We start from the raw sequence: 21,088 nt of genomic DNA, 5'->3' as shown, positions 1-21,088 counted from the left end.
AACGAGGTAATTTTTTCGTATTTAATCTATATAGTCAGAGTGGTAACTGGTACAATTTTTCCTTATTAACGCGCCATCGGTAAGTTCTATTTTGTAATGCAATCGGTAACTTGTGAGGGAATCCTTCACTTTTTATTCATTTAGTTTCTGTGTTACTAAAACATTGTCTATCGTTGTGATACATAAAAGTATGCGTTTACTTTATTATTATTGGTATAATTTCGGTAATTTTAGTTGATTTTTTGCATTATGGAACCCTTTTTGGTTGTAACATTTAATTAATAATGTTGTAATATGGAAACATTTAATTTTATTCTCAAATTTATTAAAACATACGGAAAGTTAACTATATTTACAGTTTATTATGTATCAAGTTGTTCTTGTGTTTGCTGTTTAACATCCTGCAGGAAGATACACAGGAAGATATCTGGGAAAGCTTTTATTTTACTGCCCATCCCTATACCCATAGTAAATAACAAGTGTTAGGTTAGATTAGGTTGTAGAACCTAACAGTCCTTATCTATCTAATATAATTTTAATCCAGTACATAATTGCCAAAATTTGATCGAGGAAAACATCCAAACCTCTGCTGCAGCACTACCACCACTGAAAAATGTATTCAGTCTTCCTTATCTCCACTGCTCTTCTGGGTTCTACGTTTGTGGCAGATAGTGATGACGTGATGTTCATAGATGGGCAATCGACAATCTGCACATGCTGTCTTCGTTTTTCTGTTCTTTCTCTTTGGACAAAACGCACACTTGGCTTCTTCCTTGCTCTGGGTTGACTCGGGTACAATTTCTTCAGATGGAAGTTGGAGATGTTTCCTAATCCGAAGCTTTATTATCATTTCGAACTTTTGACACCTTCACCTTTAACACCAGGAGGGTGAAGAAGAATATTTGTTCATCTTCTTGGTGTTTATTGTCGTGGTGGTTAAGTATTCCACACATACGCTTGTGTCTCCCCACATAATGCCTACCGGAACTAGGAGAAATGTCATCATCCTCATCAGCAGACTATTCACTATGGCTGTCATGCTCCGTAATAATGTCTTCAGCTGCATCGGAATCTACAGAATCATCAAATTCTGACAGCATGTCAGAACTAACGTAATTATCATTAAATTCCTCTATTAACCATTGCCGTATCTTGTCTCGCTCTTGATTCGTTTTAGCTTGAAATCCCATAAACACAACAACATCAGATCGAAAAACACAAACGCGATAGGTGACTTGTGAGGGATTCTCTTACAAACAGAATAAGGCTTTCACTATCAAGGATTTCGTTCATACTGCACACGTCATAGGTCGCTGACAATTTTTCTGATCACGCGCCGTATTCCAGTCTCCAGCTAGGGGGCAGCACAGGTCAATAGACAAAATTCTAAAACTACAGAAAGGAAATAAAAACAAACATAGATATTCGCTCACAAGTTACCGATAACGAGTAAAGCCTGCTAAAGCACTTTTGGAAGTAATTTATAATATTCATCTCTATACATACCAAGCAATATATCGACTAATTTTCTCATAAAACTTCTTTACATAACTGTCATCCTTTAGATCTGACTTTAACAAATATACAGTTGACACAGTCAATATCATGTTGACCTTTACAATCAGTATTTTTCTCAATATTCTTTAATCATATTATGCACATCTTCCGTGCTTACGGAAACTGTTATGGAATTATCCATAAAAGCTGTTAAACGCATATTTTTTGTTCATATTTATTATATACATTACATCGCTAAAACAATATTCTCTCACTTAATAAATTTAAAGCCTTAACATATAAGCACAGTGGATTAAGAAATATGGGAAGGAGAAGTTGATAAATTGGTCTAGTGGACTTCTGATACAGGAATTATGGGAAAAGGTGATAGACAAAATAGAAAGAAAGAATTAAAAAGGATCAGCCAAGCTATTAGAACAGGTGTACGATGGAGAACAGCAGAAGGACAATAGTGAATAGAAAGTGTAAGTGACAAACACCGAATTAAGAGTTTCATAACAGGTGCGCAAAAAGAGAAAGTGAATGCATCTAATTAAAACAAAAATATTTTTAGAACAATTAAAAGTTTACGTTTTGTAAAGAGAAAGTAGGTGTGTCTTGCATTCAGATTGTATATAAGCTGTCAAAATTGGATATTTCTCCCATAATGAGTCTGAGAAAGGCTATGTTACGTAGCCGAAACTGTAATACAGATATATAATCTTAAATATATATATACTCCTTTGATCAGTTGGAGTTTTATTAGCTATCTTGTTTTGCTTCTATTACTAAGTTGCGAGGGCTCGTCTGGTTCGTATCCCACGTTGAACTGTAAGTCCAAGTCTCTTATAGCCTCGTTGCTAAAAAGGGACGCTAAATGGAAAATGAAATCAATCTGTTGCTAAGTTGTGTTTTTTATTCTAATTCTTGTTTAATCTTTTTCGCTTGTTCAGCTTTTGCAATACCTGCTGCTCCTCCTGCTACAGAACCTAAAGCTCCAACTGCTGAAAGAATAACTGGTATTGTAAATATAAATTCAAAAATATATTCTTTTGGAGAATGTTTTTTTTCTTCCTTAGATTCATTCCTTTACCGTCTTCGATCTTCTCAGCTTTATTATTAAGTTGTTTCTTTGTTAAGATATGATCAATTTTTGAAGTAACTAATTTGTTGTGAGAAATGGAAAACATAGCTCCTTTAATCGAACACATTCTATATTTATTATAGAGAAAACCCTTATAAATGCTATTCTGATTTTAAACCCATACCCAAATTTATTTTGGGTTCCATCGCTAATGGAGTTCCTAAATCTGATCATTTTTCAGTAATTAATGACGTGTCTTGAGCAGAAACTCTTTCTCATGCCTTAATTTCTAATTGTTTGTCTGTAATTTGTCTAGAAGCTGTATCTTTGTTATTTCTGTATCATGTTCTTTACAAGCTTCGCCTAATGTATTTATATCTTTATCTCCTCTTTCTAATTTTTGTTGAAGCTTGGTAGAAGGTCTACAATAGTTAAGTCCTGGAATATGTAACTGAATATGTAGGCCTGGAATATGTAGGCTTTCCTTTCATCTTTAAAATCTTATTAATCTTTGTCCGTATTCCTCGCCATTTCAAAATATTGGCGGTAATACATTTAGTATCTATATTGAATATCCTATATCTTTTAAATCATTAGGAATGAATTGTGAGACTTTCAAATAATCATAATCGTAATAACTACTTGTTCAGTATAAAAATATTATTTCCAACTTTTTCTTCTTCATCTATAATAATTAATCTTTCTACTAACTTTCGAACATCACTTACCCATGCATATTTTTTAGGAAGTTCTGTATATTGTTTTATGCCTTTACCAGATTTAGCAATTTATTTTCAAAATAAAATTCATTCCAAATAGGTTTTGATAATATATTTATACTTACTACTTTTTGAAGATATTGGTTTCCTGTCTTTGAATCGTTGTTTTGATAAATTCCAGTAGAAATTACTAATATATATGATAATTATCCAAATCCTCTTGTGTAATTTTCTAGCTTTTTGCTTGTTAATAATTGCATAAACCTTCTCTTCCTTCATACTCTTTTTCATTAATTATCAAATTATCACCTTGAACTTTAACTTCAGAATTTCCTATTTTATTATTCTGCCATTCTCCTCAATAGTTCTTATCCCAAATACGTAGCTTTTTGGTATAATATTTCGTTGCAATCTTACCAAAATAGGTTGTTAGAGGCTCTATTCCATGTACTTGCTCTTCAATTTGTTTTCTCATATATTTTATTTACCCTGTTACACACGAATCACTTTCACTTATAGAATTTTACATTAAAGGTGTTTCTAAATATTTCAAATCTACTCTCATACTTTTATTTACAGCTGGGATAAGTTCTCTTACTTCTTTAATCTCATTTCCTAAACCGTGAATAGCATCAAGTAATAGTAGTTCTTGTTTCTTTATATTTGTCATATATTCCTAATCTTTCTTCCTTCCAATTTTTAAAGCCTTTAATAAGAAACTCTTTCAAATGAAGATTTCTCTCCAATTATTTTTCATCCAGTTACTATAAAGAAAATCGTTGAAGGTTAAATCCTTCAACTTTAGACGTTGACGTTTCAAGATTAGACGTTAATCGTTAATGCTAACGTTAATGTTAGGGTGTTTGATGTTGATATTGATGTTGAACGTTAATAATTGATGTTAATTGAGTGTCTTGTTAAATGGTTATAAAAATCTTAATCTTGCTCCTATACTCCCATATTATTTACTTTTCTCCTCATATCAATTACTCTAAAACCATAATCATCTTTCCAGGAAGTAGAGCATATATCTTTAAATTAATTATAATACATATCTCCTCCACCAAATTCGTTATACACATGCTTAAGATTAGTATCATCTTGATGAAATATACATAGAACATTAACATTGTCTCTTACTAAGTGCTTAGGTATTTTGAAATATGATTGTGCAAGATAAAAACAATATAATTCTTATGTCTTCCTCTTGTAAAATAATCTCTAGTGTTTTGATTCTCTAATATAAAATCATCAAACACTGTAATAGAATAATCTTTACATTCATCACTTCGATTTATAGAATCAATACTGAATAACTAACTAAACTAACTCTATGGCCTATGGAACCCAGAGGTTAAATGCCGCATTCACAAAAGCTTTCCACTGACTTCTATCCTTAGCTAATTGCATCCAGTTTCTACTTTATATTCCTATCTCTGCGAGATCCATCTTTTTATTGTCTTCCCATCTGCGCCTAGGTCTTCCTAATGGTCGTTTTCCGATGGGTCTTCCAGTCAAGATTTTGAAAGCGTTTCTACTTTCTTCCATTCTAGCTACATGACCTGCCCATTTAAGCCTCCTAGACTTGACGATCCTAACAATGTTGGGTAAAATTATGTAGTTCCTCGTTATGAATTTTCCGCCATTCCCCATTCCCGTTCCTTTTGGGTCCGAATATTCGTCTAAGGATCTTGTTCTCAAATACTTTCAGTCTATGTTCTTCTCTCAGAGTAAGTGACCATGTTTCGCAACCATACAGAACAACAGGCATGATTATAGTTTTGTATATTTTAAGCTTCAAATTCCTCCACAGAATTCGCGACAACTGAGATTTTGAACCGAATAGTAACACGAATCCCCTGCTTTTAGTCGACATTTAATTTCTCTGTGAATGTGATTTTCCTCTGTTAATATTGATCCTAGATATTTGAAACTATCCACTTTATCAAAAGTATTATTTAATATTTTAACACATTCATGATTTGCTGTATTACGGTCACGACGCATTGTGTTGCTATTTCATCTTTAACTTTGATTCTCCTTTAAATCGTTGTTGTAGTTGTTGATATTTATGGTGATTCACGCTTTGGGATATACAGTCTGTCAAAAAAAAAAAAAAAAAAAAAAGCACCACTCAGAACAATCGTACGAGTTTCCTTACATTTGTTGTTTAAATAATCCATTCCGTGACATAATGGTATCTACTTGACGTCTGCAATAACCTTTAAGTTTAAGGAGGATTATACCAGTATTTTGTTTGTTACAGTAATTCAGATGGTCTCCGTTTGGTATCTTTGAACTCAATACGAGTGTGATCGAGACTTAATATGCTTGTTTTATTTGTTTTGTAGAGCAGTGTAACGTTTATTTTTAATGAGAAATATTTATTATTGAGTGTTTCTTTTATTTACGTTCTAGACGGAATTGCTTCACGTACATTATAAGGCATTGAAGGTTATCATCCTCCCTTTGAAACTCGCAATATGGGAAAAATATAACACAAGCCTTCATAAACACAGACGAATTCTGACACTATAAGGTGAGGGCTACTCAAGCAAACAAATCGCCAAAATTCTAGGTATGCATCACACTTTCGTTGGTAGAACTTTACAGAAGCAAGAAGAGCATAATGTATGATCTGAACGAGACTGGTGTGTCAGAAAATTAATACAACTGCAGAATAGATCGAGATATTGTTCGCTTGACTTTATCAGACAAAGGCTTCAGCTCCAAGGAAATTGAAGCACCTGTCTATTCTAATGCAGGTTGCTGAAAAAAAAAAAAAAACTTTAGCATGAAATGAAAATCATTAGTATCAAAGAACAATATATTAATACCTATAATGTTACCTCTAAAAATATGATAGAGTGACGTTACTAATGGAAATAAAGACTTCAGAGGAAGTCGAAATCATCATCTTGATACTGCTAATGGAATTTGTTACATCGCGCTATATTATATATATATATATATATAAAGTTAAACATTATATGAACCTCTCTAATTCAAGAACCGAAGAGAAGCTTTATTTCTTCCTTATTTCAGATGAGCTTGCAAATAATTTCGTAGATGTCGTTTCCGATGAGGCATGTGCGTCTAATTCTTCCAATAACGAAGAACTTCTTTCCGTTGGATCAAGAAATGGAAATATAGGTAAGTTTGAAGCCATCAAATAATTTATATTACTTTTTTAATTGATATAACTTGAACAATGAATATATTTGTGTATGAATAGCATAGCATCGCCATATAATATTAGATTACCAACATTCATATTTTCATCGTCACTTGATTTCTTTTCATCCTCAACTTCTGTTTCTACATCATAATAACAAGCAATAATTGACCATCATTCAAATCAGAATTTTTAAGTGGTTAAATTGTTAACTTATCATTTAATTATATTAAAATTTAAAAGTAATTTATTTAGTTAAAGTTCCACTTAAAATATATCTATTAAATATTTATGAAAACTTAATTCCGTTAATCTTACTTTCCACTATAAAGAAATTTATAGATATTACATAAATTATGTACTAAAAAGTATAGATTTTCAACTTCTGTTATCAGTCAGTTGTATGATATCAATTTTTACTACATTGTAAATAGTAATTCCGAGTATAATTTTTATGAAAGCTCTCTCTGTATACATAATAATAAATAATAATTCACCTTCTTCAAAAGGTGAATTTTTTTCGGTATGAAACATAATTATGTAATTCTTTCTAATATCGAAATGAAGATTTTCAACTAGAGTATTGTTTAGAAATATATTTAGAAAGTATTTGTCCAGACTTAATTTCATATGCATTATTTTTCCATTTAGAGAAATTTATAACTATTAGATAGATTAATTATTCTGAAAAGTGGGTCTTTAACATTTTGGTTCTCAATCAACATAAGTTTATAGTTTCGTTCTGCATAATTAATTTAGAACTGTCTTTATCATTTGAAAGTCTTTTGTAACAAGCATATCTGTTAATATCATCTCTCTTTCTATGTGTATCTTATAATGATCTTAGTATATCCTCAAATTTGTTTCTATCACTTTCTAATTGGTTATTAACATTATTGTTTATTGATTCAAGTTCTACCGTTACTACATCGTATTAATCGACTCTATTGGTTACACTAACAAGTCTTTTGGTTTTGGAAAAATCTCAGATGTATTCTTTATGTAGAACCTTTGTCTAGTTCATATTGAAAGTGGAAGCGAGTCATAATGTAGAAATCTAGAGTCAATTTTTGTTTTATATTTATGAAATTATATTTCTTAACATCACCTAAATTTTTAAAGGTTCTAATTGTTCTTGTCTAGTGTTAATATTTTTAAAATAATCTTCCCTATCTATAGCATTACGAAAGATATTCATATTTATTATACAATAAATGATAACTCCTAATGTAACTTCTTTAATAACGTATGTAATGTCATTCTGTTTTGACTTTTAAAACTCAATATCAATATCTATACCATTTTTTCATAACAGCCAATACAAAACATACCTCATATTTATAAAGGTCTTTGATTTACCAAAATAGAGTTCGCTAAAGGTGCTATATAATCCTTCAAATTAATTTATTAGCGTCTGTTGTATATATTGTTGGTTTTGATCTGTAAAGTGATTGTGTTAACTAAACCTCATTGTAATATTTTGAGTGTTTATGTATAATATACTTAAAATATCTTGCACAGATATTTTATCTTCGGTATGTTAGATTCATCATCTAACATCGTAAACACCTCTTTTGGTATAATTATATGTTGTAAACATTTAAAACGAGGTAATTTTTTCGTATTTAATCTATATAGTCAGAGTGGTAACTGGTACAATTTTTCCTTATTAACGCGCCATCGGTAAGTTCTATTTTGTAATGCAATCGGTAACTTGTGAGGGAATCCTTCACTTTTTATTCATTTAGTTTCTGTGTTACTAAAACATTGTCTATCGTTGTGATACATAAAAGTATGCGTTTACTTTATTATTATTGGTATAATTTCGGTAATTTTAGTTGATTTTTTGCATTATGGAACCCTTTTTGGTTGTAACATTTAATTAATAATGTTGTAATATGGAAACATTTAATTTTATTCTCAAATTTATTAAAACATACGGAAAGTTAACTATATTTACAGTTTATTATGTATCAAGTTGTTCTTGTGTTTGCTGTTTAACATCCTGCAGGAAGATACACAGGAAGATATCTGGGAAAGCTTTTATTTTACTGCCCATCCCTATACCCATAGTAAATAACAAGTGTTAGTTTAGATTAGGTTGTAGAACCTAACAGTCCTTATCTATCTAATATAATTTTAATCCAGTACATAATTGCCAAAATTTGATCGAGGAAAACATCCAAACCTCTGCTGCAGCACTACCACCACTGAAAAATGTATTCAGTCTTCCTTATCTCCACTGCTCTTCTGGGTTCTACGTTTGTGGCAGATAGTGATGACGTGATGTTCATAGATGGGCAATCGACAATCTGCACATGCTGTCTTCGTTTTTCTGTTCTTTCTCTTTGGACAAAACGCACACTTGGCTTCTTCCTTGCTCTGGGTTGACTCGGGTACAATTTCTTCAGATGGAAGTTGGAGATGTTTCCTAATCCGAAGCTTTATTATCATTTCGAACTTTTGACACCTTCACCTTTAACACCAGGAGGGTGAAGAAGAATATTTGTTCATCTTCTTGGTGTTTATTGTCGTGGTGGTTAAGTATTCCACACATACGCTTGTGTCTCCCCACATAATGCCTACCGGAACTAGGAGAAATGTCATCATCCTCATCAGCAGACTATTCACTATGGCTGTCATGCTCCGTAATAATGTCTTCAGCTGCATCGGAATCTACAGAATCATCAAATTCTGACAGCATGTCAGAACTAACGTAATTATCATTAAATTCCTCTATTAACCATTGCCGTATCTTGTCTCGCTCTTGATTCGTTTTAGCTTGAAATCCCATAAACACAACAACATCAGATCGAAAAACACAAACGCGATAGGTGACTTGTGAGGGATTCTCTTACAAACAGAATAAGGCTTTCACTATCAAGGATTTCGTTCATACTGCACACGTCATAGGTCGCTGACAATTTTTCTGATCACGCGCCGTATTCCAGTCTCCAGCTAGGGGGCAGCACAGGTCAATAGACAAAATTCTAAAACTACAGAAAGGAAATAAAAACAAACATAGATATTCGCTCACAAGTTACCGATAACGAGTAAAGCCTGCTAAAGCACTTTTGGAAGTAATTTATAATATTCATCTCTATACATACCAAGCAATATATCGACTAATTTTCTCATAAAACTTCTTTACATAACTGTCATCCTTTAGATCTGACTTTAACAAATATACAGTTGACACAGTCAATATCATGTTGACCTTTACAATCAGTATTTTTCTCAATATTCTTTAATCATATTATGCACATCTCCCGTGCTTACGGAAACTGTTATGGAATTATCCATAAAAGCTGTTAAACGCATATTTTTTGTTCATATTTATTATATACATTACATCGCTAAAACAATATTCTCTCACTTAATAAATTTAAAGCCTTAACATATAAGCACAGTGGATTAAGAAATATGGGAAGGAGAAGTTGATAAATTGGTCTAGTGGACTTCTGATACAGGAATTATGGGAAAAGGTGATAGACAAAATAGAAAGAAAGAATTAAAAAGGATCAGCCAAGCTATTAGAACAGGTGTACGATGGAGAACAGCAGAAGGACAATAGTGAATAGAAAGTGTAAGTGACAAACACCGAATTAAGAGTTTCATAACAGGTGCGCAAAAAGAGAAAGTGAATGCATCTAATTAAAACAAAAATATTTTTAGAACAATTAAAAGTTTACGTTTTGTAAAGAGAAAGTAGGTGTGTCTTGCATTCAGATTGTATATAAGCTGTCAAAATTGGATATTTCTCCCATAATGAGTCTGAGAAAGGCTATGTTACGTAGCCGAAACTGTAATACAGATATATAATCTTAAATATATATATACTCCTTTGATCAGTTGGAGTTTTATTAGCTATCTTGTTTTGCTTCTATTACTAAGTTGCGAGGGCTCGTCTGGTTCGTATCCCACGTTGAACTGTAAGTCCAAGTCTCTTATAGCCTCGTTGCTAAAAAGGGACGCTAAATGGAAAATGAAATCAATCTGTTGCTAAGTTGTGTTTTTTATTCTAATTCTTGTTTAATCTTTTTCGCTTGTTCAGCTTTTGCAATACCTGCTGCTCCTCCTGCTACAGAACCTAAAGCTCCAACTGCTGAAAGAATAACTGGTATTGTAAATATAAATTCAAAAATATATTCTTTTGGAGAATGTTTTTTTTCTTCCTTAGATTCATTCCTTTACCGTCTTCGATCTTCTCAGCTTTATTATTAAGTTGTTTCTTTGTTAAGATATGATCAATTTTTGAAGTAACTAATTTGTTGTGAGAAATGGAAAACATAGCTCCTTTAATCGAACACATTCTATATTTATTATAGAGAAAACCCTTATAAATGCTATTCTGATTTTAAACCCATACCCAAATTTATTTTGGGTTCCATCGCTAATGGAGTTCCTAAATCTGATCATTTTTCAGTAATTAATGACGTGTCTTGAGCAGAAACTCTTTCTCATGCCTTAATTTCTAATTGTTTGTCTGTAATTTGTCTAGAAGCTGTATCTTTGTTATTTCTGTATCATGTTCTTTACAAGCTTCGCCTAATGTATTTATATCTTTATCTCCTCTTTCTAATTTTTGTTGAAGCTTGGTAGAAGGTCTACAATAGTTAAGTCCTGGAATATGTAACTGAATATGTAGGCCTGGAATATGTAGGCTTTCCTTTCATCTTTAAAATCTTATTAATCTTTGTCCGTATTCCTCGCCATTTCAAAATATTGGCGGTAATACATTTAGTATCTATATTGAATATCCTATATCTTTTAAATCATTAGGAATGAATTGTGAGACTTTCAATTAATCATAATCGTAATAACTACTTATTCAGTATAAAAATATTATTTCCAACTTTTTCTTCTTCATCTATAATAATTAATCTTTCTACTAACTTTCGAACATCACTTACCCATGCATATTTTTTAGGAAGTTCTGTATATTGTTTTATGCCTTTACCAGATTTAGCAATTTATTTTCAAAATAAAATTCATTCCAAATAGGTTTTGATAATATATTTATACTTATTACTTTTTGAAGATATTGGTTTCCTGTCTTTGAATCGTTGTTTTGATAAATTCCAGTAGAAATTACTAATATATATGATAATTATCCAAATCCTCTTATGTGTAATTTTCTAGCTTTTTGCTTGTTAATAATTGCATAAACCTTCTCTTCCTTCATACTCTTTTTCATTAATTATCAAATTATCACCTTGAACTTTAACTTCAGAATTTCCTATTTTATTATTCTGCCATTCTCCTCAATAGTTCTTATCCCAAATACGTAGCTTTTTGGTATAATATTTCGTTGCAATCTTACCAAAATAGGTTGTTAGAGGCTCTATTCCATGTACTTGCTCTTCAATTTGTTTTCTCATATATTTTATTTACCCTGTTACACACGAATCACTTTCACTTATAGAATTTTACATTAAAGGTGTTTCTAAATATTTCAAATCTACTCTCACACTTTTATTTACAGCTGAGATAAGTTCTCTTACTTCTTTAATCTCATTTCCTAAACCGTGAATAGCATCAAGTAGTAGTAGTTCTTGTTTCTTTATATTTGTCATATATTCCTAATCTTTCTTCCTTCCAATTTTTAAAGCCTTTAATAAGAAACTCTTTCAAATGAAGATTTCTCTCCAATTATTTTTCATCCAGTTACTATAAAGAAAATCGTTGAAGGTTAAATCCTTCAACTTTAGACGTTGACGTTTCAAGATTAGACGTTAATCGTTAATGCTAACCTTAATGTTAGGGTGTTTGATGTTGATATTGATGTTGAACGTTAATAATTGATGTTAATTGAGTGTCTTGTTAAATGGTTATAAAAATCTTAATCTTGCTCCTATACTCCCATATTATTTACTTTTCTCCTCATATCAATTACTCTAAAACCATAATCATCTTTCCAGGAAGTAGAGCATATATCTTTAAATTAATTATAATACATATCTCCTCCACCAAATTCGTTATACACATGCTTAAGATTAGTATCATCTTGATGAAATATGCATAGAACATTAACATTGTCTCTTACTAAGTGCTTAGGTATTTTGAAATATGATTGTGCAAGATAAAAACAATATAATTCTTATGTCTTCCTCTTGTAAAATAATCTCTAGTGTTTTGATTCTCTAATATAAAATCATCAAACACTGTAATAGAATAATCTTTACATTCATCACTTCGATTTATAGAATCAATACTGAATAACTAACTAAACTAACTCTATGGCCTATGGAACCCAGAGGTTAAATGCCGCATTCACAAAAGCTTTCCACTGACTTCTATCCTTAGCTAATTGCATCCAGTTTCTACTTTATATTCCTATCTCTGCGAGATCCATCTTTTTATTGTCTTCCCATCTGCGCCTAGGTCTTCCTAATGGTCGTTTTCCGATGGGTCTTCCAGTCAAGATTTTGAAAGCGTTTCTACTTTCTTCCATTCTAGCTACATGACCTGCCCATTTAAGCCTCCTAGACTTGACGATCCTAACAATGTTGGGTAAAATTATGTAGTTCCTCGTTATGAATTTTCCGCCATTCCCCATTCCCGTTCCTTTTGGGTCCGAATATTCGTCTAAGGATCTTGTTCTCAAATACTTTCAGTCTATGTTCTTCTCTCAGAGTAAGTGACCATGTTTCGCAACCATACAGAACAACAGGCATGATTATAGTTTTGTATATTTTAAGCTTCAAATTCCTCGACAGAATTCGCGACAACAAGAGATTTTGAACCGAATAGTAACACGAATCCCCTGCTTTTAGTCGACATTTAATTTCTCTGTGAATGTGATTTTCCTCTGTTAATATTGATCCTAGATATTTGAAACTATCCACTTTATCAAAAGTATTATTTAATATTTTAACGCATCCATGATTTGCTGTATTACGGTCCCGACGCACTGTGTTGCTATTTCATCTTTAACTTTGATTCTCCTTTAAATCGTTGTTGTAGTTGTTGATATTTATGGTGATTCACGCTTTGGGATATACAGTCTGTCAAAAAAAAAAAAAAAAAAAAAAAAAGCACCACTCAGAACAATCGTACGAGTTTCCTTACATTTGTTGTTTAAATAATCCATTCCGTGACATAATGGTATCTACTTGACGTCTGCAATAACCTTTAAGTTTAAGGAGGATTATACCAGTATTTTGTTTGTTACAGTAATTCAGATGGTCTCCGTTTGGTATCTTTGAACTCAATACGAGTGTGATCGAGACTTAATATGCTTGTTTTATTTGTTTTGTAGAGCAGTGTAACGTTTATTTTTAATGAGAAATATTTATTATTGAGTGTTTCTTTTATTTACGTTCTAGACGGAATTGCTTCACGTACATTATAAGGCATTGAAGGTTATCATCCTCCCTTTGAAACTCGCAATATGGGAAAAATATAACACAAGCCTTCATAAACACAGACGAATTCTGACACTATAAGGTGAGGGCTACTCAAGCAAACAAATCGCCAAAATTCTAGGTATGCATCACACTTTCGTTGGTAGAACTTTACAGAAGCAAGAAGAGCATAATGTATGATCTGAACGAGACTGGTGTGTCAGAAAATTAATACAACTGCAGAATAGATCGAGATATTGTTCGCTTGACTTTATCAGACAAAGGCTTCAGCTCCAAGGAAATTGAAGCACCTGTCTATTCTAATGCAGGTTGCTGAAAAAAAAAAAAAAAAAAAAACTTTAGCATGAAATGAAAATCATTAGTATCAAAGAACAATATATTAATACCTATAATGTTACCTCTAAAAATATGATAGAGTGACGTTACTAATGGAAATAAAGACTTCAGAGGAAGTCGAAATCATCATCTTGATACTGCTAATGGAATTTGTTACATCGCGCTATATTATATATATATATATATATAAAGTTAAACATTATATGAACCTCTCTAATTCAAGAACCGAAGAGAAGCTTTATTTCTTCCTTATTTCAGATGAGCTTGCAAATAATTTCGTAGATGTCGTTTCGGATGAGGCATGTGCGTCTAATTCTTCCAATAACGAAGAACTTCTTTCCGTTGGATCAAGAAATGGAAATATAGGTAAGTTTGAAGCCATCAAATAATTTATATTACTTTTTTAATTGATATAACTTGAACAATGAATATATTTGTGTATGAATAGCATAGCATCGCCACATAATATTAGATTACCAACATTCATATTTTCATCGTCACTTGATTTCTTTTCATCCTCAACTTCTGTTTCTACATCATAATAACAAGCAATAATTGACCATCATTCAAATCAGAATTTTTAAGTGGTTAAATTGTTAACTTGTCATTTAATTATATTAAAATTTAAAAGTAATTTATTTAGTTAAAGTTCCACTTAAAATATATCTATTAAATATTTATGAAAACTTAATTCCGTTAATCTTACTTTCCACTATAAAGAAATTTATAGATATTACATAAATTATGTACTAAAAAGTATAGATTTTCAACTTCTGTTATCAGTCGGCATGGTAGTTGTATGATATAATTCCGCTTAATGAAAATAAACTCTTCTTTTAACATTTAAATATATTTTAATAGCAGTATTATCTAATTCTGATAGTATTTTAACATTATCAATTTTTACTACATTGTAAATAGTAATTCCGAGTATAATTTTTATGAAAGCTCTCTCTGTATACATAATAATAAATAATAATTCACCTTCTTCAAAAGGTGAATTTTTGTCGGTATGAAACGTAATTATGTAATTCTTTTTAATATCGAAATGAAGACTTTCAACTAGAGTATTGTTTAGAAATATATTTAGAAAGTATTTGTCCAGACTTAATTTCATATGCATTATTTTTCCATTTAGAGATATTTATAATTATTAGATAGATTAATTATTCTGAAAAGTGGGTCTTTAACATTTTGATTCTCAATCAACATAAGTTTATAGTTTCGTTCTGCATAATTAATTTAGAACTGTCTTTATCATTTGAAAGTCTTTTGTAACAAGCATATCTGTTAATATCATCTCTATGTGTATCTTGTAATGATCTTAGTATATCCTCAAATTTGTTTCTATCACTTTCTAATTGGTTATTAACATTATTGTTTATTGATTCAAGTTCTACCGTTACTACATCGTATTAATCGACTCTATTGGTTACACTAACAAGTCTTTTGGTTTTGGAACAATCTCAGATGTATTCTTTATGTAGAACCTTTGTCTAGTTCATATTGAAAGTGGAAGCGAGTCATAATGTAGAAATCTAGAGTCAATTTTTGTTTTATATTTATGAAATTATATTTCTTAACATCACCTAAATTTTTAAAGGTTCTAATTGTTCTTGTCTAGTGTTAATATTTTTAAAATAATCTTCCCTATCTGTAGCATTACGAAAGATATTCATATTTATTATACAATAAATGATAACTCCTAATATAACTTCTTTAATAACGTATGTAATGTCATTCTGTTTTGACTTTTAAAACTCAATATCAATATCTATACCATTTTTTCATAACAGCCAATACAAAACATACCTCATATTTATAAAGGTCTTTGATTTACCAAAATAGAGTTCGCTAAAGGTGCTATATAATCCTTCAAATTAATTTATTAGCGTTTGTTGTATATATTGTTGGTTTTGATCTGTAAAGTGATTGTGTTAACTAAACCTCATTGTAATATTTTGAGTGTTTATGTATAATATACTTAAAATAACTTGCACAGATATTTTATCTTCGGTATGTTAGATTCATCATCTAACATCGTAAACACCTCTTTTGGTATACTTATATGTTGTAAACATTTAAAACGAGATAATTTTTTCGTATTTAATGTATATTGTCTGAGTGGTAACTGGTACAATTTTTCCTTATTAACCCGCCATCGGTAAGTTCTATCTTGTAATGCAATGGGTAACTTGTGAGGGAATCCTTCACTTTTTATTCATTTAGTTTCTGTGTTATTAAAACTGTCTATCGTTGTGATACGTAAAAGTATGCGTTTACTTTATTATTATTGGTATAATATCGGTAATTTTAGTTGATTTTTTGCATTATGGAACCCTTTTTGGTTGTAACATTTAATTAATAATGTTGTAATATGGAAACATTTAATTTTATTCTCAAATTTATTAAAACATACGGAAAGTTAACTATATTTACAGTTTATTATGTATCAAGTTGTTCTTGTGTTTGCTGTTTAACATCCTGCAGGAAGATACACAGGAAGATATCTGGGAAAGCTTTTATTTTACTGCCCATCCCTATACCCATAGTAAATAACAAGTGTTAGGTTAGATTAGGTTGTAGAACTAACAGTCCTTATCTATCTAATATAATTTTAATCCAGTATATAATTGCCAAAATTTGATCGAGGAAAACATCCAAACCTCTGCTGCAACACTACCACCACTGAAAAATGTATTCAGTCTTCCTCATCTCCACTGCTCTTCTGTGCTCTACGTTTGTGGCAGATAGTGATGACGTGCTGTTCATAGATGGGCAATCGACAATCTGCACATGCTGTCTTCGTTTTTCTGTTCTTTCTCTTTGGACAAAACGCACACTTGGCTTCTTCCTTGCTCTGGGTTGACTCGGGTACAATTTCTTCAGATGGAAGTTGGAGATGTTTCCTAATCCGAAGCTTTATTATCATTTCGAACTTTTGACACCTTCACCTTTAACACCAGGAGGGTGAAGAAGAATATTTGTTCATCTTCGTGTTTATTGTCGTGGTGGTTGAGTATTCCACACATACGCTTGTGTCTCCCCACATAATGCCTACCGGAACTAGAAGAAATGTCATCATCCTCATCAGCAGACTATTCACTATGGCTGTCATGCTCCGTAATAATGTCTTCAGCTGCATCGGAATCTACAGAATCATCAAATTCTGACAGCATGTCAGAACTAACGTAATTATCATTAAATTCCTCTATTAACCATTGCCGTATCTGGTCTCGCTCTTGATTCGTTTTAGCTTGAAATCCCATAAACACAACAACATCAGGTCGAAAAACACAAACGCGATAGGTGAGTTGTGAGGGATTCTCTTACAAACAGAATAAGGCTTTCACTATCAAGGATTTCGTTAATACTGCACACGTCATAGGTCGCTGACAATTTTTCTGATCACGCGCCGTATTCCAGTCTCCAGCTAGGGGGCAGCACAGGTCAATAGACAAAATTCTAAAACTACAGAAAGGAAATAAAAACAAAAATAGATATTCGCTCACAAGTTACCGATAACGAGTAAAGCCTGCTAAAGCACTTTTGGAAGTAATTTATAATATTCATCTCTATACATACAGAGCAATATATCGATTAATTTTCTCATAAAACTTCTTTACATAACTGTCATCCTTTAGATCTGACTTTAACAAATATACAGTTGACACAGTCAATATCATGTTGACCTTTACAATCAGTATTTTTCTCAATATTCTTTAATCATATTATGCACATCTTCCGTGCTTACGGAAACTGTTATGGAATTATCCATAAAAGCTGTTAAACGCATATTTTTTGTTCATATTTATTATATACATTACATCGCTAAAACAATATTCTCTCACTTAATAAATTTAAAGCCTTAACATATAAGCACAGTGGATTAAGAAATATGGGAAGGAGAAGTTGATAAATTGGTCTAGTGGACTTCTGATACAGGAATTATGGGAAAAGGTGATAGACAAAATAGAAAGAAAGAATTAAAAAGGATCAGCCAAGCTATTAGAACAGGTGTACGATGGAGAACAGCAGAAGGACAATAGTGAATAGAAAGTGTAAGTGACAAACACCCAATTAAGAGTTTCATAACAGGTGTGCAAAAAGAGAAAGTGAATGCATCTAATTAAAACAAAAATCTTTTTAGAACAATTAAAAGTTTACGTTTTGTAAAGAGAAAGTAGGTGTGTCTTGCATTCAGATTGTATATAAGCTGTCAAAATTGGATATTTCTCCCATAATGAGTCTGAGAAAGGCTATGTTACGTAGCCGAAACTGTAACGAATTGCGAGGGCTCGTCTGGTTCGTATCCCACGTTGAACTGTAGGTCCACGTCTCTTATAGCCTCGTTGCTAAAAGGGGACGCTAAATGGAAAATGAAATCAATCTGTTGCTAAGTTGTGTTTTTTATTCTAATTCTTGTTTAATCTTTTTCGCTTGTTCAGCTTTTGCAATACCTGCTGCTCCTCCTGCTACAGAACCTAAAGCTCCAACTGCTGAAAGAATAACTGGTATTGTAAATATAAATTCAAAAAATATTCTTTTGGAGAATGTTTATTTTCTTCCTTAGATTCATTCCTTTACCGTCTTCGATCTTCTCAGCTTTATTATTAAGTTGTTTCTTTGTTAAGATATGATCAATTTTTGAAGTAACTAATTTGTTGTGAGAAATGGAAAACATAGCTCCTTTAATCGAACACATTCTATATTTATTATAGAGAAAACCCTTATAAATGCTATTCTGATTTTAAACCCATACCCAAATTTATTTTGGGTTCCATCGCTAATGGAGTTCCTAAATCTGATCATTTTTCAGTAATTAATGACGTGTCTTGAGCAGAAACTCTTTCTCATGCCTTAATTTCTAATTGTTTGTCTGTAATTTGTCTAGAAGCTGTATCTTTGTTATTTCTGTATCATGTTCTTTACAAGCTTCGCCTAATGTATTTATATCTTTATCTCCTCTTTCTAATTTTTGTTGAAGCTTGGTAGAAGGTCTACAATAGTTAAGTCCTGGAATATGTAACTGAATATGTAGGCCTGGAATATGTAGGCTTTCCTTTCATCTTTAAAATCTTATTAATCTTTGTCCGTATTCCTCGCCGTTTCAAAATATTGGCGGTAATACATTTAGTATCTATATTGAATATCCTATATCTTTTAAATCATTAGGAATGAATTGTGAGAGTTTCAAATAATCATAATCGTAATAAGTACTAGTTCAGCATAAAAATATTATTTCCAACTTTTTCTTCTTCATCTATAATAATTAATCTTTCTACTAACAAGAATTATGAAAAATGACTGGAAGCTTTCGAAATGTGAGTGTGGAAAAGAGCGGAGAGAATAGCTGGGTCCACCGGAAAACTAATGAGAGGGTGTTAGAAATGGTGGGGGAGGAAACATTATTTTAGATATTAAGAAGATTAAGAGAAACTGGTTGGGGCATTGGATAAGAAGGAATTGTATCATGAAGGACGTGTTAGAGGTTATGGTGACAGGAAAGAGAGGGAGGGGGCGAAGGAGACAACAATTAATGGATGATATCAAAACTGGAAAATCGTACGTGAAGACGAAGAGGTTAGCGGAAGGCCGTGGAGCTTCTCAGTTGCAGCAAGTGATCTGCCAATTACGTCAGAATACCTATGATGATGATGATTAATGGCCGTATGCTATAATGATTCTTATATATTTGAATATAAACGAGCCGTTCAGCGTAGAGCGTTAGTATTGCACTCGCGAGATTCGTAAGAACGCACTGTATTTAACTAGCGGAGGAGAGGTACTTGCTTTATACCTTCCTCTTGCCAGTTTATCCTAGAGGAACTCTGATGCTGCTGTCCCCTCATGGACAAATGTTCTACTGAATAAATGTAGTAGTATCCACGTTGTTGCACTTTCGATAGGAGTTTCTAATCAATTTGCTTCTTGCAACATTGAAGACAGCCACTAATGAAACAATACGATACTAACTAACTAACTCTATTTCCTATGGAACCTGAAGGTTCAATGCCGCGTTCACAGAAGCTTTCCACTGACTTCTGTCCTTAGCCAACTGGTCCAGTTTCTATTTTGTATTCCTATTTCTTGGACCTCCTTCTATTTGCGCTAGGTCTTCCTAATGGTCGTTTTCCGATTTGTCTTCTAGTTAAGACTTTGAAAGCGTTCCTACTTTCTTCCGTCCTGGCTACAAGACCTGCCCACGTGAGCCTCCTAGATTTGATGACTCTAGCAATCTTTGGTAAACCGGAGAAATTATGAAGTTCCTTGTTATGAAGCTTCTGCTATTCCCGTTCCTCTTGGGTCCGAATATTCGTCTCAGAATCTTCTTCTCAAATACGATACTTATCGCACTAAATCCTTCAACAAATGTAAAACATTCCCTTATTCGTTAGTTTCGAGCTGATCGGGCAGATATTTCGTTTCACTATCAGAACAACTATTTAATTGTCACACCTCATTTAATTCGAGAAACTATATTAAGACACACGCGACCATAAAACGAGGTCCTTTTTGCGTGGCCAAGTGAGCACGAGTCCCGAACAGACTAATTAGTAAAACTGGTATTAAGACACACGCGACCATAGAACATAGTCATTTACGTGGTCAGTCAAGTGTCAGTCCGAAACAGACTGGTGGGCAAAGGTTCATGCGTCACTCACTGGGAGAAGCAAAATGGCCATGATTGGTTGAATCATGCATGTCATTGATACTGTTCTTCAAAACGAACCAATATGTATAACCGTGGACTATAGTTCGTTCCCACGAATTTCTCTGAACAAAGGTTGAAATTGTATGAGAACGAAAGCTTGTAGAAAACCATGAAACAAACAGCTTGTTTCTAAATACGCAAATTTTAAGTTATCACTGTCTTGGCGCCGGAAGTCTGACGTTGAGAAATTCACAG

General features: G+C 32.2%; 1 protein-coding gene across 12 annotated transcripts in view; it reads left to right on the top strand.

Moving 5' to 3' along the window:
* The window catches only part of LOC145691005 (uncharacterized), a 318,751-nt gene that overhangs the window by 136,321 nt on the left and 161,342 nt on the right, over window positions 1-21,088 (top strand). For all 12 annotated transcript variants that reach the window (XR_014132318.1, XR_014132319.1, XR_014132320.1 and 9 more), the window contains 2 exons: window positions 6,346-6,453; window positions 14,437-14,544. Coding sequence is in view for 8 of the 12 variants with exons in the window: in XM_081766498.1 (XP_081622624.1) it covers window positions 6,346-6,453; window positions 14,437-14,544 (216 nt within the window). In the remaining 4 variants the exon portion in view is untranslated. The remainder of the gene's footprint in view (window positions 1-6,345; window positions 6,454-14,436; window positions 14,545-21,088) is intronic.

This window comes from Thermobia domestica, chromosome 7, assembly GCF_964235325.1.
Source record: "Thermobia domestica chromosome 7, izTheDome1.hap1.1, whole genome shotgun sequence".
In the NCBI taxonomy this organism is placed as follows: domain Eukaryota; kingdom Metazoa; phylum Arthropoda; class Insecta; order Zygentoma; family Lepismatidae; genus Thermobia; species Thermobia domestica.
The sequence above is the reverse complement of the archived record's forward strand: the minus strand, read 5'-3'. Positions and strand labels throughout refer to the sequence as shown.